The sequence below is a fragment of the Protopterus annectens genome, chromosome 8.part0, assembly GCF_019279795.1.
Source record: "Protopterus annectens isolate FY-2018-M chromosome 8.part0, PAN1.0, whole genome shotgun sequence".
NCBI lineage: Eukaryota > Metazoa > Chordata > Ceratodontiformes > Protopteridae > Protopterus > Protopterus annectens.
Genome location: NC_056741.1, coordinates 1199489185 through 1199505493, shown reverse-complemented (window position 1 = coordinate 1199505493; position 16309 = coordinate 1199489185). Strand labels below are relative to the sequence as shown.

Genomic DNA, 16309 nt, shown 5'->3' with positions numbered 1-16309 from the left:
TTACAAGAATTCTACAGTAAAGCTTTGAGAGATAGACACACCCTTCTCTTACAGTTGCACAATGTTTTTAAATAAAATTGGTCAATGCCACACATGACAGTACCAAACTTACTATTCAGAAAGTGCATGCTGATGCAAAAATTTGTTCTGTTTACAGCTTAAATTCACAGAAGTCTTTATAATTTTTGCTTTTTGTACACTAATCATTTTTGGCTTTGTCAAGAAATCTTCTGGAAAAAGAAACTAGAGATACACTTCTCTCAACTTGTGCTGTCTCTTACAATAAAAAAATAAACATCTGAGAAAATGGCTTATCAGCCTTTAAAATATTGAAGCAGCCACTGAAGTCTGACTGCTGTATGTAAAATGCTTCTACACCTCTATCTCTGCATTACTACCAATTACATAAAGAGGAAGGAGCATGGGAGTGAGTCGAATTTACTCAAAGTAACCTGGAAACCTTGGGGTGAGAAGGAGAACAGGTTTGTTTTCAAGGTGAACTGATAGTTGAGCACATGATTGGCCAGAATGGTGTGACTACAGACTTCTGTTTTAACTTTTTATTATAGTAGAGAGGTTGAGAGGAAAGATGTACCTTTTCCTCCCTTAGTTCTATGTTTTTACAACAGATGCAAAAATATAATGAAAGTTTATCAGGTCACTGAGCTAGTATACTAACTGTAATCTGAGTAGCTGAGCAATACACAGGAGTCCAAGTAAGCAAAGCATGTGCATTTTTTTCTGGTTCATTGATGTACAGAAAACTTATATTTTTTTCATTAAACTTTTGAATGGGGATAGTATTCCTTCAGCAGATGCAATCACAGATGCACAATTACAGTATTGTATGACTACAGTATGTATCTGTAAATGCTTGAGAAATGCTATGAAGTCTGCAGTACACAGTAGCAATGTATGAGTTCTATGCATGTGTTCTGACCTATAGCATTGTAGACACTGATCCATGGGAAACAGATCATGCTATATGAGCAAGTAGAGTTAAGTTGCTAGCTATTCTGCAAGATAAAAGTCAGATTCTTAAATGTTCACATTATAGAGATTTGGTAGTTTTTCATAACATTATCTAAGAGTGGTTCAACTAGTTTGTCAACCAACATATCTTAATGACAGTGCAGAATTGTTTCTCTTGCAAGAAAAAAAATCATGTCCCAGTAGTACATACAATTCAGACTTAATGCCAACAGGTAAATCATCATTAGTGCCAAAACTGGTGGAAAAGACTCTGCTGCAGTGATTGGTATTCCCATTGTAACTGGTGTCATAAACCAGAATGGAATGAGTAGTGAATGGCCGATACAAAATCTACTGGCAATGCAAAAAAAAAAAAAATATATATATATACATATATATATATATATATATATATATATATATATATATATTGTTCCACTTTATAATCTCAAAATACTGAAATCTCAGATTTCAGTATCTCAAGATCATAAAGTCAAATTTTTAAAAATCATGACACTCCAGAACCACGAATCTGGAAATGTTGAATTCACGGTTATGGTGTTCCAGTATTTGTTGTGGGATGTAGTGTGTGCAGCATGTATGGTTTAGTATGTGGATTTGGCTGGTATGTAAGGTAAGTGAGTATTTTGTTTTGGTTGTAGGTATTTATTTGAGTGTATGTGAATGTGTTTGAAAGTTTTATGTGTGGATTAGCGTAGGCAGGTGAAAGTATGAGTGTTTAAGTGTTGAAAGTGGTGGTGTTTGTGTATTTGTGATGTGTGTGTATGCAAGGGTTCTGTAGAGTGTGTAGTGGTGAGTTTGCTGTCTTTTTCTGTTTGGTATGATGTCGGAGTTAGTATATATAAGTAGAGGGGTATCGGGGCGCAGCCCCCACATGTGAGGTTCTGGGAGGGCTTGCTCCCCTGCTTATATGTAGTGTAGGTTTGTTGATTTGTGTTTTTGTGTTTGTGTGTGTTTTGTTTGTTTATTTGTTGTAGTGTGGGTAGGATGGTGTATGTGTTGTATGGTGTATGGTGTGTTTATGTTCACGATTTTGTGTTTCGCAGTTTTGGGATTTTAAGCATTCAATTTTATGGTCTCAAGATACTGAAATTTGAGATTTCAGTATTTCGAGATTATAAAGTGGAACTATATATATATATATATATATATATAAATCAAAATTATTCATTCCTTCTGCTTTATCAAGGATAGTTGGTTGACTATGTGGCTGAATGATACTGTGCACTTTGTGCATTTATGGAGGACTTAGTTTAAATGTAAACACTATCATCTCGCACTGTAGACTCCTGGTGATCTGTTTAACTAGTTGTATACATGGAATAATTCAAAGTCTGAAAATAAGTAAAGCTGCAGCCCATGACTTGATTGCTAACTGGTCTCTTACAATCTTAATGTCCATCTAGAATTTTTAGAATACATATTACTTACAAGTTTTAAGGAAGTATTCCCATAGAGTGAGAAGGCGTTACTATAAGTCCATAAATAAGACCTAGGTAACAGATCTCTGTTAAGAAACAGTAGACCCATATTGCCCTAGAAAAATATGCATATTGTAATATGAAACTTAACTAGAATTTGAAGAAGAATTTTTTTCTTTTCTTACTGCCTGCCAACACTGCCAGTAATCAACCGTCACCCAGCTGTTACCTGCAGTTTTGCATTCTAAACAAATGCTAGTACAGTTGAGTCTAATCTCCAGGTAGGTATTTGCATTTTTTTTTCTCACAAGCATTCATCAATTGTAATCACATTTTGCATAGTTCTGACTTGATTTGGGACTGAATTAATTTCATGGATTCACATTTGCTTGATAAAAGGTTTTGGGATGCTAAATTCTGTAAAATTGTGTCAGGAAGGTATTCAGTTTCTTGTACTCGGGAGTTCTCTTTAAGAACCATTGTCTCTTAACTTGCCTTTCATTCAAGCATTTTTCACAGCATATCTGCAGATCACATCCAGACCAGGAAGTTAGTTACCAGCTAAAATTATATAATTGAACTACAGAGTGCTTTGGTTGAATTACATACTAGGGCTAAACCAAATATGGTAACAACTGTTAAATTACATTTGGTTAAAACCTTGAGGTATTAATGGATGACAAGCATTCTTACACTAATCATATTTTAGAATTAAAAAGTTTGTCTTTATAAAATCAAAAATGTGACTTTAGTTAGCATTATCAGAACAAAAATAATTGACTATTATGATATCCCAATACTAATTGTAGTAAAGCCTTAACTTGCTTTAGGGGAGAAACTGAAAATATTCTGTTTTACAATAATGATCTGTGCCCAGGGGACACTTATGGTCTTTAAGATCTGTAATGATCCTTTCTATGACTGCTTAGGCCTAAAATCTTCATGTGTACGCCAACATAATTGCCATTTAAGGAAATTTGAAAGTAAATGCATGGTTCTTTAAAAGTGTAGTTCAGCTTTGCAGTAACCATCCCAGTAAGTTAAAGATAGTGATAATACTAAATGCTTTTAAGAGCTTTTTCTAGATAGGTTTAAGTTTATGATAAATTTAAGGTATACTTGTCAAGCTAATATAGGCAATTTCTTTCTCCTGTAATCTGATCTTGAAGCTGCATGCATGATGTGCCAGATTGCTCCATTTCTATTTAAGGGACTTGAGACATATTTTGAGCAAGTTAGGGAAGACTGAAACCTGTGTGGCTTCAATGAAAAATACTTTTATTCATGAAGCATACAAGTCAATAAGGAGCACAAACAATCTGAGATTGCTTGACTATTAAATGTAAGTGTGCAGAGGCTGTCTTGGTATATACAACCAGAACTTATAATCAACAATGTGTTTATGTTTATATTTATGACTAGTTTAGCAATTTTGTTCAGAGCTAATTTTCAGATGAGACCTGTGGAAAACATACTAATTACATAGAAAAAGGATAATTGTGAAAAAGAAACAAACTTAAACACAACAAGTATAGCTTTGACAAACATGTAAAAGTGATAACTTTATTATTGAAATAGTTGGCATTTAATGTAGGAGGCGAGACTGAATAATGAGCTAGATGGATAGGGGCAAAGATTATAGTATTAGTTGAACTGAAATAATACAGAAAAGGAGGAGAGCATCAATGTGGTGGTCACAATGGCCAATCCATTCACTAACTTCATGCCTTCATTTGGTGTAGACTTGCTTGTTATAAAGTTTTATAAACATGTGTTGCTATTTTTCTTTCTTAGGTTAGAAAGTTAAGACAGTGTGATTTTACCAAGCTCTGTTTCAGATTGTAATTATTTTAGCTGTTGAAGTTTAAGATTGTGACAGATCAGTGTTTTAAATTTACATTAAAGCAGCATTCTCTCCACGAAACATTGTAATATTCTTGTTATAGCAAGTATCGTATTTTTTTTTACTTGCACTTCCTAGAGCATTGCAGGCATTTTGAGGAGTACCAAGCAAAGCACATGGTGCATAGTTACACTGTTGCATTGGTCACAGCTGCGAAAACACTGCGCATGTAATTTAAGATTTGTATCAAAGATTGCTGTTTCTTTGACAGTTTAATTCAGTACAAATGCAACACAAAGCACTTGGCATAAATCATAACAATCATTAAATCACCATAGCTGTTGCCTAAATAGAAATCATGTGTAGCCTCTTACTAAAGTGTGCTTGGTAACTTTATATTTAGAGTTTTGTAGGAATTATATTGTATTAGTTAGAAAGTGCATGTATTGCTGATTGCTGGCAAATCTTAACCACATTCCTCATCTCTATATTTGTCTAAATTTTGCACATTATCTTTGTTCAAAAAAACAAAAATGCTCAGGTGGCATTCTTCTAGTTGGACACTCATCATTTAAGTTAAAAAAACAACCCAGAGAAGTGCAGTATCAATGTTCCACTTAAATGGTTATAGCAAAACTGATTCAAGTGTACGATAAGTAAAAGCACCAAAATGTTTTTTGATTTTACTTTAATGAGAAGTTTCCAACAAGGGGAATGCAATGAGAGCATTTCTGTTTTTGATTACTTTGGCTGCTTTGCTGCATGGACGCATGCATTTATTTCAGTTTTCTGTATTGTAGGTTCTAACCATTCAGCTCTGAAATATAAAACAGTCCTATCCCTATTGGGAACATTGTTTTGCATACTAGTTTGGGCAAATCACCATTGACTGAAGTCACAAAATTCATCAATTTAAAACAGACATTTGAGTATCTGACTTAATCCATCCAACACATGCATGATAATACCAAACCTTGCCATTCTATTAACTTTTTTAGTTCGAAACTGAAATATTTACATTTTGTCCCTGTTTTCTGTCCTTCTTCATAGTATTTTTTTGCTCAGATTTCTTGAGCTAAGAGGCTGAGAAGTCTGACATACCATGCTAATAAATCTCAATACAAAGGACACATAAGGGTTAAGTGAGATTCTTTTCACTTTGTAAAACAGCTTATTTTGCTTTAAAATGATTTACTGGAATTGCAGTTAAGTCTCTGTGCAGCAGATAACCAACCAAATGCAGTGTGCAATATCTATCAGCCCCTATTGCTGTTACAAACAAGGGTACCAGCATCATAGGCCAAGGTTGGGTAAGCATCCCCCCACTTTAAATATAGTAACAAACTGTGTTCCCAGCTCCTGGCTCTCTTTTTTTTTTTAAATAAAGCAAGCTGTGCAGTCAGAGAAAAGATAAAAAGGACATAAGAAAAACAGAAAGTGTGCATGTGTCCGGTTGTTTTCAATGTCTATCAGTGCATGTATACCAATGTTTGCAAGTCCATGTATTTGACTGTGAGTGCATATATATATATATATGCGAGTGTGTACGAATGCTTGTGTAAATGTGAGTGTGTGAGTATGCGCAAGTGTATGAGTACGTGTATATGACTGCACGTAAGTGCATGTATGCAAGTGTGAGCTAGTAAGCTTATGCAAGTATGCGATTTATGTGTATATAACTGTGAGCAAGTGCACGTGTATATGCAAGTGTGAGCGAGTGCCTGTAGCGAGTGAGTATGTGTGGGCATGCATAAGTGTGTATAGGGTTCAGAATCGGACATAAGGGAGGTTACTCCACAAAACATTACTTTTTTAAACTGTAAAGCATGCATACCTCTCAACCCTACAAATTTTTGCACCATGTCCAGATTTTTGCCTCATATTTTTTGGTCTATTCTCCTAATGTTATTTGTGATTTTCAGGCAAATTATTGAGGATTGAAATCCCTAAATAATGACATGCATTTGAGTTTCAAACTTCATTTCCTTTAGAAAGGTGATATCCATCTGGAATTTTGGCAGGTTCCCCATTACATAAAGAACTTATGGTCTTATTTGATTGGCATGAGTATGAATATATGAATTTATTAAGCAAATATAACACCATGCTGATCGATGAATTTATAAAAGACACCCAAATACTGGATGCAGAAATTACTGTGACACCCAATATGCACTTCATAAATTTAAGCATGAGCACATTTTGTCAAGTATTGATGCACAGAGACGGTCTATATGAAACCATAAGATAAAAACGCTGGACACAGATAGAAAAGATTACACTTATAATAAGGCTTACCCAAATCCCCCACCCTCACAAAATTGGGAAACTAGATTCAACTTAAACCAATTTCCCAACAATTTTGAACATAGAACTGATGTGATAAACGTTAACCATTTTCAGGTATTGGAACAGAAGAACCAGTCTAGACAAAATGTTTGTTTTTTTTTATTTTGTTTTTTTTAGATTAATGGGGGGAATTTATTCCAAGGAGATCAGAACATCTCAAGGAGAGACAACACCACCAGTTTCCCCAAATAAGCAACAGAACCTTCTCCTATCCTCAGGGGAGGGCAGGGAAAGAGGACAGTACTGGAATCGGAGAGTTTAGAGAATGCTACATTAGAGACAAGAGTGTCTATTGTTCAGAAGATGAGTGGAGATTTTATAGTTTATGATTATTCCTCACAAAATATCAATACCACATGTTGTGATTTATTTGCAAGGGGTTTTTCATTTGTCCAAAGAAAATGTGCTAATAGAGTTAATACATTAATAAACTTGAAATTTTATGTACAAAAACTTAATTTTAACATAATGTTTCAACAAGTGGATGAGGCTTTGACTGCATTACATGTTTCTAGCACATACAATCCCTCCTTACATCCAGCCATTCACCTCTTTGAGAAGATGTGTGAACTGGACTTCAGGAGAGACTGAATTTAATGCCTAAGGTACCGAATTTCAGCAATCGTATGAAAAAGACGACCAGCCTACATGAACTCATGAGTAATTCAGAGATTCAAATTATGAAGCCAGACAAAGGGGGATGAGCTGAGGTAATTAATAACAGAGATATTCCAACAGGATGAAATAACAGGTCTATATTATATTGTCGAAACAGCATTACAGTGAATGCCGTTTCGACGACACATAAACAACGAAATTCCATAACAGCAAAACCCCAGGTCAGTGATTTTTTTCCTTGGGAAAAAAATTGATAGACCAACAACACAAAATATACCAGTAAAACATTTCAAAGTGGGGGGCTGTGTCCCCCCACCCCCCTCAACTAAATATACCAACTCCAAGATTGCACTACAGTGGGGTAAAGGGCAATGTCATGACTCAGGCCAAGTGATTCTTTTCTCTTAGAAAAAAATCACTTACCTGAGCTGGCACTTTGCTCTTTATGTGTCATCTAAATGGCATTTGCTGTAATGCCATTTCGACAATATAATATAGACCCGAAATAACTTTTCACTGATGGGACTTACTGTGAAACATCTATTAATGAATTAAATGGGGCATATAGACTAATTTGAGCTAACATTTGAGATCTATTTATAGATTGTCAAATCTCAGTAGAATAATTCAGCTATTTGAATGTGGCAACACCCTTAATTCCATATATACTTGGGGTGCCCAAAATTCAAAAAACATTGAACAATGCCCAATGAGACCACTAGTAGATGCCCGAGGATCAAATATGTATCCCAGTGCAAAATTTCTTGATGAAGAATTAAAATCCCTAGTTATGGATGAGAAATACATCTGTAAGGACTTGTGGGAGTTTCTCCATAAGACAAATACCATACCATTCAAGGAATCATACACATTTTGTTACAATAGACATAAAAGACCTCTGCACAGTCATCCCTCATGAATTGGGGATGGAGTGGTTTGCTGAATTTTTGCACCAAAAAGGGATTCAGCAAGATCATATTAATCTTTATGAGAATTTATTGGAGATGGTGTTAAAAAATAATTAACCTGGATTTTGAGGAAAAAGTTGTACTTATAAAAGTAAGGGTGTCACTATGGTTTTACCATGTGGGGATCTTTTTGCAAACATTATAATGATCCAGTGGGAGAAAAAATATTTGTTACCTTCAGAATTGTTTTCCCATTGTATATTCTATTCCTGATTCCTGGATGGTATGCTTATCTTCTGGGATGGGGGGAGAGAGAAGACATTCCATCATTTATCGAACACATTAATGCAACCACAGAGTTTTAAAATTTTACACATGAATGCAATAATGACATGATTGCCTATCTCAATATCCTCTTGATGAAAGACGGAACAAATCAGATGTTTGTGTCTGAAATTTAAAGAAAGCCCGCTTATTCTAACAGCTTCCTTCACTTTGCCAGCTCTCATCCATTAACACAAAAGAGACCAATAGTGAAGAAACAATTTGTTCAGGCAGCAAGAATGGTGACAGTTGATGAAACTTTTTGGGACGAATGTCAGAGGTTGAAGAACATGTTTAGGGTAGGAGGGTACCCAAGTGACTTAATTGACAACTTAATGTTTGAAGTCATGGACAAGCAAGAACAAAATATGTTTAATCCAATTATGGAAAATAAGAAGGCTGTTTGTCACAATAATGGGAATTGTAGTAAGGGGATTGAGTCTACAGATACCCAGATTATAACCGCATCAAAAAACCAAACTACCTTCTAAGTGTGTCTTTATTGCAACTTTTACAACTGACAGTATGTCGATAAAGGACATTTTGGTAAAGAATTGGCCCATCTTAAGGAGTGAGCAGGTGATTGAAAATGTTGGCCCATGCCCACATGTGGTATATAAAAGAGGGAAGAACTTTAAAGGCAATGTTTGAAAAAAAAGGGTTGAGGACACTAAAGGTAATTATTAACACCAACAACCCTGGAATGTTCAAGTGTGGGAATTGCCCTTGGTGTCATCATATTCTTGTTCAGAAAAATTGCCCTATTTCCACTTATGAAATCACAATCAGAGGGCATTTCGACTGCAGTACAAAATGGCTCATGTACTATGCACTGTATTCAGTGTGTACGTGCTTTTATATTGGTATGACAGAGAAGACTAAGGGAGAGAGTCTGTGAAAATATTTATGATGATGAAAAACAGAAAAACACAAGTGCACTGTTTAAACATGTACAGCAAAACCATAACCACTGTCACAAATTCATCATAGTTGAACAAATTGCAATGAATGAAAGAGGGGGACCTGGGACTTCACCCTTGAAAAGAGTGAACTATTATTGGCGACTTTATTTGAATGCTTTACCTCCAGCCAGGTTTAAATAAAAATGTACACAAACCAACACAGAGACCGGAGAAAGCTGCAACACTTTATTCTGGCACCTAGGAATAAATGCAATACTGCTAGTTGCACCTTATATAGTATAAAAAAATCAATTAGTGTAATTATCAAACACCTTAATTGACCCAAGAAATTTAAAGAGACAAAGCTATGTAAGCACATCCTATGAAAAATACAAACTTTTAACACCAAGTTCAATACATATGCATTAAATGACAATTCTAATACAAAACATCTCATACTGCATATGATCATACACCCAGAAGAAGTTTTTTTAATTACAAATTTTGAATAGAAAATGTGAAGTTAAATAGTGAGATTAACTTCTAAATTCATGCCCCTAGGTTTTAAAGTGCTGAATTTCAGAATGAATCTGCTTTCCAATTTTAACAAACTCTGTAGAAAACTTCCATTATAGTGAAATTCAGGTTTGGCCAGAGCACAGAAGAATAATGAATCAGAGATACCATTGTGAACTAGATTAAAATGTTGGGAAACTGGGCTATCATTTCTAACATTGCGAATGTCACCTAGGTGTTCTAGAATTTTTTAACTGCCGTTTAGTCTGACCAATATAGAATTTAGGTGGAACACAATCACACCCAATCAAATACACTACTCCACATGATTTACAATTAAAAAAATTATGTGCAGTGTATTTGACCCCATTGATAAAACTATCTGATAAATTCCTTGCCTTCGAACACACCTTACAAGTTCCACATTTAAACATGCCAAAGGGTAAGTTGTTGATGCTAACGGAACTGCCACGCATTGTGGCTTTATGTTTTAAAATTTCTTAAGATTGGCATATCTGCCATAAGAAAAGAGACATGTTAACATGTGGCCAAACTCTTCATTGTTGAAAACAATGGGCCACAAAAAATCAACAATGTTCTTTAATCTCACAGAGAAAGGGGAAAACTTAGTAACAAAAAACAGTCTATCCTTGTCTGCACAGGCAACCACATCATCTCTAGATTTGGCTACATAAACTTTGCCAAAATTGTAGCCTTTTCTATTTGAATTAAGTAATCTATCTAAACTCTTACTGATTAAACTTTCAGAATATCCCCTCACTGACAACCTTTTTTTCAAATTCCAAATTCTCACTAAATTTGAATTCCCAGTGCTTCAATTAAGTGAACCGGATGTGCACTAGTAGCATATAGGAAATTATTGGAAGCTGTACATTTCTTGTAAGGCCTAAATTGTACTTTTCTTTCATTATTTGCATATAATAATATGTCCAAGAAGTGAATCTCAAACTCATTAAGACTATATGTAAATTCCAAGCCAAATCTGTTCTGATGCAGTATTGGAAATAAATTCCTCAAATTCCAACATACTGCCCTTGCAAATGAAAATTAGGTCGTCTATGTATCTATAAAAATCAAGAGTATATAAAAACTGGTCTCAAAATAAGACATGAATAAGATTGCGTATGTGTAGGGGCAAAATTAGCCCCCATTGCAGTCCCTTCCCTCTGGAGAAAAAATTTTTGTTCAAAGGCAAAATAATTATGAGTCAGAGCAAACTCCAACAGTAAAATAAGATAAGTTGTTCGCGGACCATCACCCAAAATTTTAGCAATTGCTTCCAGACCAAACTTGGTCTTAATGCTTGTATAAAGGGCCTTGACGTCCACTGTGGCCCAATAGAAATCATCTTCCCATTTTAGATTATGCACTAGGTCACAGTATTGGTCAGTATTGCTAATATGGGAGCCTACATTCTTTAGTTCTTTTTTTAAAATACTATCCAAAAATATTCCCACATTTTCCAAAGCCACCACAGGGTCCTGTAAATTTTTGTGTAATTTTGGAAGAGTATAAAATGTAGGGTCCCTAGGATCATTAATATGTAAACTCTTCACATCCTTTCTGCTAAAAAAGCCCAACCTCTCACCCCTTTCTAACAGGTCTAACAATTCAAGATTAAATTCAACAACAGGATTGGTGGATAATTCACAATATACTTCCTCATCGCACAAAAGATCAAAGTTCATTTTAAAAATGACATTTGTCCATTATGACCCAATTCCTTATCCTATGCAAAACTTATATTCATTAGACACTGCCTTCATTTGCTTTAATGACAGCCATTCCTGCTTTGTAAGGTTGAATTCAATGAATTGTTTGGAAAAAAGTAGATATTCTGTTTCAACTTTTTTACATAAAGCACTCTCAAAAACCCTTAGGGCAACTGAACATTTAGGAGGACAAAAAGAACTGTGAGTGGGCAAATGGGGCATGGAAAATTTACCATAGCCCGTGAAGAAACGTTCATTACACTCAAAGGTTGTACCACAAACAGAACTAACTCCCTCAGCAGAACTTAATTCAAAAGAAGCACCGATTTCATCCTGGTATTCATAGGTAGAGAGGTCCATTAAAGGGTCCTCTGTGATTAAAGAGTACTCAGTGCTAACTGAATAATTGATGTCAACATCACTGTCATCTGAAACATTAGTATTATTATCATTGGTAACATTCGACACAGAATTTAAATTTGACACATTATTAAAAGCACGTTTTGACTCAAAAAATGCCCTTAAGTAGAGCTTGCGACAAAACCGTTTAACATCAGCAAGCAAATCTGAAAGAGCCGGTATTCTAGTTGGCACAAATTTACTGCCCTTTAACAATACCTTTTGCATGTCAGAAGTGATATTTAGCTTGCTTAAGTTAACAATTTGTGCATAATTACCAAAACTATAAGTCGCAGAAACAGTATTAAGTCCGCACACAGAAGTACAGTTCAAATCCAGCAGGGAAACTCCTCTAATATCTTCTGTTCCGCCCTTTTGGTGCGATTTCCGTTGGCCCCTGTCGAAAGTTCCATCTTCCTTGATCTTCTGCATCTGAAGCAACTTCAGTGCTGTTGATGCTTTCTTTCTTACTTGTAGTTGTATCCGAGGATGAAAGTGATGAATCTCGACCACTGCGTGAGCTACGTGAACCACGTGAACTTCCTTCACCTCCCTTCATATGGACGGTACCATTCTTGGCTTTTCGTTGCCAAGAATAAATAAGATTTTTACTGAAATCATTCACATCTCTACTAAGTTTCTTTTTCTTCCTCGCAATTACTTCATTTTCTATTTTGATGACTTCCTCATTAATGCCTTTAATCGCTGATAAAAATATGGTATCTGAGTACTCAACAGCTAACGCGGCCTCCCCTTCAGCTATTTGGGCTTGAATTATACCCAAACTTCTCCGGTTACGATTGATGAGAATCTTTAACCAATTAAGAGAACACTGTAGTGAAGCCGCTTTCCACTCCTCCAAAAAAGCATTTTCGTCTTCGGTAAATCTGAAGGCAGGAAGCTTGTCGATTCTCAAGCCCCTGGGTGTAATGGACAGTTCCACATATTTCTCTAATAGGCGCAAATCATAAAATAGAGAAGTCTTTTTCAAATCGTCAAACTTCTTGTCTAAAGAAATATTACGGATACAGTCCATGGGTCAAATTGTGCTAACTTGCTGTCCCTTTCAAACACCCTCCATTCAAATTTGACATGGTAGAAAGAATAAATCCACAGTGTATTTGATTGGGTGTGATTGCGTTCCACCTAAATTCTATATTGGTCAGACTAAACGGCAGTTAAAAATTCGCATTCTAGAACACCTAGGTGACATTCGCAATGTTAGAAATGATAGCCCAGTTTCCCAACATTTTAATCTAGTTCACAATGGTATCTCTGATTCATTATTCTTCTGTGCTCTGGCCAAACCTGAATTTCACTATAATGGAAGTTTTCTACAGAGTTTGTTAAAATTGGAAAGCAGATTCATTCTGAAATTCAGCACTTTAAAACCTAGGGGCATGAATTTAGAAGTTAATCTCACTATTTAACTTCACATTTTCTATTCAAAATTTGTAATTAAAAAAACTTCTTCTGGGTGTATGATCATATGCAGTATGAGATGTTTTGTATTAGAATTGTCATTTAATGCATATGTATTGAACTTGGTGTTAAAAGTTTGTATTTTTCATAGGATGTGCTTACATAGCTTTGTCTCTTTAAATTTCTTGGGTCAATTAAGGTGTTTGATAATTACACTAATTGATTTTTTTATACTATATAAGGTGCAACTAGCAGTATTGCATTTATTCCTTTGAAGGCGTTTTAGCCAGAATAAAGTGTTGCAGCTTTCTCCGGTCTCTGTGTTGGTTTGTGTATATTCACTCTTGCTTGGTTGTTAAATAAAAATGTATCAACAGAACGCTTATTAAAACTAAGGCCTCAACAAAGATAAGAAATGTTTTTTAAGTCAGTTTTATTGAGGAGCAACATTCAATGTTAAGTTTGAATTTATAATTGTAAAATCTAATTTTTATGGGTGAAAGCTGGGCTGGATGCCATGGTGGGGCATCTGGAGCCTAGCTGCCTGTCCCGTATGGGAGTCAAATCTTGCACCCTTTGTTTATGGGGTCGATGCATTGACCACTAGCGAATCTCATATGAGTATGTTTTATCTATGTTTTGTAAACTGCCATGATCTAATAGTGTTTTATGAATTAGGTGGAGCTAGTTGGGAGGCTTGGAAAATCACATGGGAACAATTACATGGTTACATTAAGTGACTCTTATTGGTCTAAAATACGTTTTAATCATCAGTGTAAGTTAATTGTTTGATGAATTCTTTTACATAAAAAGATGAAAGTGCTTATTTTTTCTGTAAATAAAAGAATTTGATTGTAAATCTATGAGCAGTTATTTTAAAAGTATTTATGGGAATTTTCATTTAACTACAGTTCTGGTGCCTGCATTTCCAGCTTTCATTGAGCTGTTTATTTTTGGTGTGTTTGAAACATGATTAGAGTGACTCTGTGGGAACAGATCCCTCCTTTGCAGGGAATTATTCCACACCCCCCCCCCCCGATCAAACCCCTCTGTTCCCTCTTGACCTATAGCACATGCTTTATCTTGGGGGGGTAATAGAAATAGTTCCTTTTTCCTTGTGGAGAAGAGGTTTTCATTCAAGAATGTTTCTGATGCCGAAAAAAAAATGCCTGGAGGTCAGTTACGGACCTTTTATCTTAAACCAGTTTGTGATAGTGCCCAAGTTTAAGATCCTTTCACAACACAATCTTGCCCTTTCTTTCCTATTTGAGATTTTTTGGTAACCTTAGATTTAAAAGATTCTTATCATCATATTAGTATCCATTAGACTTCAGAGGTTTCTTAAGGTTTTATGTATCTGGATCACATTACCATTCTCTGCCTTACCCTTTGGGCTTTCCATTGCCCCAAGAGTATTCACAAAGTGTCTAGCTCCAGTTATAGCACATTGCAGTCTACATAGTATCTATATTTTCCATATTTAGATGTTTTGCTTATCTATGCAGACTCTTTTTCAAAGTGTCAGGAATTCACCTATTTGGTGAGAGATCTCATATGCAGGCTGGGATTCCAAGAGAACCTCAGAACAAAGAGGTTTTCTTCCATAGGAAAAAATAAGTCTACATTTAGATCTATTCCAGGGTTTTCCCCCTGAACCTTCTGATGTTTCTCAGACAGCCAGTATGGACTATGGGTTAGTAATGTCTTGTACAAATGTTGGGGTCTCCTTAATGGGCAAGGGAGGGAATGCCTCAGGATTCTGAGTCTCATATCATCCATGATTCTCAAGAAACTTCTGACAATGCTTCACATGAGAGACACAATGGTATCTGAAGTCTCTTTGGTTCCAGCACCAGCACCCATTATCTTTTCAGATTCCAGATTTGGGATGAGTGAGAAGAGAAATCACTTGGTGGAGATGTCCATTAACCTGAATCTAGGTCTCCTTCTCTCCTCCAGCTCCAAAACAGTCAGTCACCACAGTTACCTTGTACTTTGCTAGGGGGATAAAAGTGCAAGGTATCTGGGACAGACACAAGCACATAAATGTAAATGAGAAGTTTGCCCTTATCAAGGCACTCAACTCTCTAAATTACCTTTGGTCCCCTGCACCACTTCAAGTTGTTACAGACAATACCACAGTGATGTGATACCTTAAAAAGGTGAGGGAGAAACCTGGTCTTACCTCCTTTGCCGTCTAGACTTGTTATCATGGGATATAGCTTTACAGCACAATCTCTCACCCTACTTCCTACATTCTGTCCGAACAAAAATTTGTGGCAGGCAAGCTGGGCAGGACAAAGACAGACTTTCACGAATGGAAACTGGATCAAGTGTTTTCCAAGTTCTGATCCATTTATATGGGGTTCCTCAAATTGTCTGCTTTGCCTTCCCATTGAACAATCAGCTGGCAAAATTCTGGTCCAAGACTTCATTCAAGAAGGCCAAGAAGACATATGCCTTTTCCTTTCATTGGATAGGAATATTCCTCTATGCTTTTCTACCATTTCAGACATTCAAGGTAATTCTGTAGATTCAGAAGGAATCCCCCAAGATCACTGTGGTGACTCCCTTCTGGCCCAGGCAACAGTGTTTATCCCTTCTTTTGGAATTGGCTAGGGGCATTTACTACAGGTTTTCTTACAAACCCAATCTAGTCACACAAAAACAGAGATGAAAGGTAATTGAGAACATATTTTTTTGGGTGTAACTAAGGAAATGATCTTTTCATCTGCAATACAGAACTGGAATTGCTTAGACATAGTAGGGCCTTGACGAGTGAAATTGTGGTGGCTGTCAAAAAACATTTACTAAGAAATGCAAATCAAAGTCTAAACCAACTGTACTACAAGTAGAAAATATAGTAACAGATATAAAACAA

General features: G+C 35.8%; 1 protein-coding gene across 1 annotated transcript in view; it reads left to right on the top strand.

Annotated features, from left to right (window-relative positions):
- Window positions 1-16309, top strand: part of LOC122808435 (trypsin-like) — a 187505-nt gene that overhangs the window by 32717 nt on the left and 138479 nt on the right. The window contains exon 2 of the mRNA XM_044079398.1: window positions 12484-12572. Within this exon, the coding sequence (XP_043935333.1) occupies window positions 12484-12572 (89 nt within the window). The remainder of the gene's footprint in view (window positions 1-12483; window positions 12573-16309) is intronic.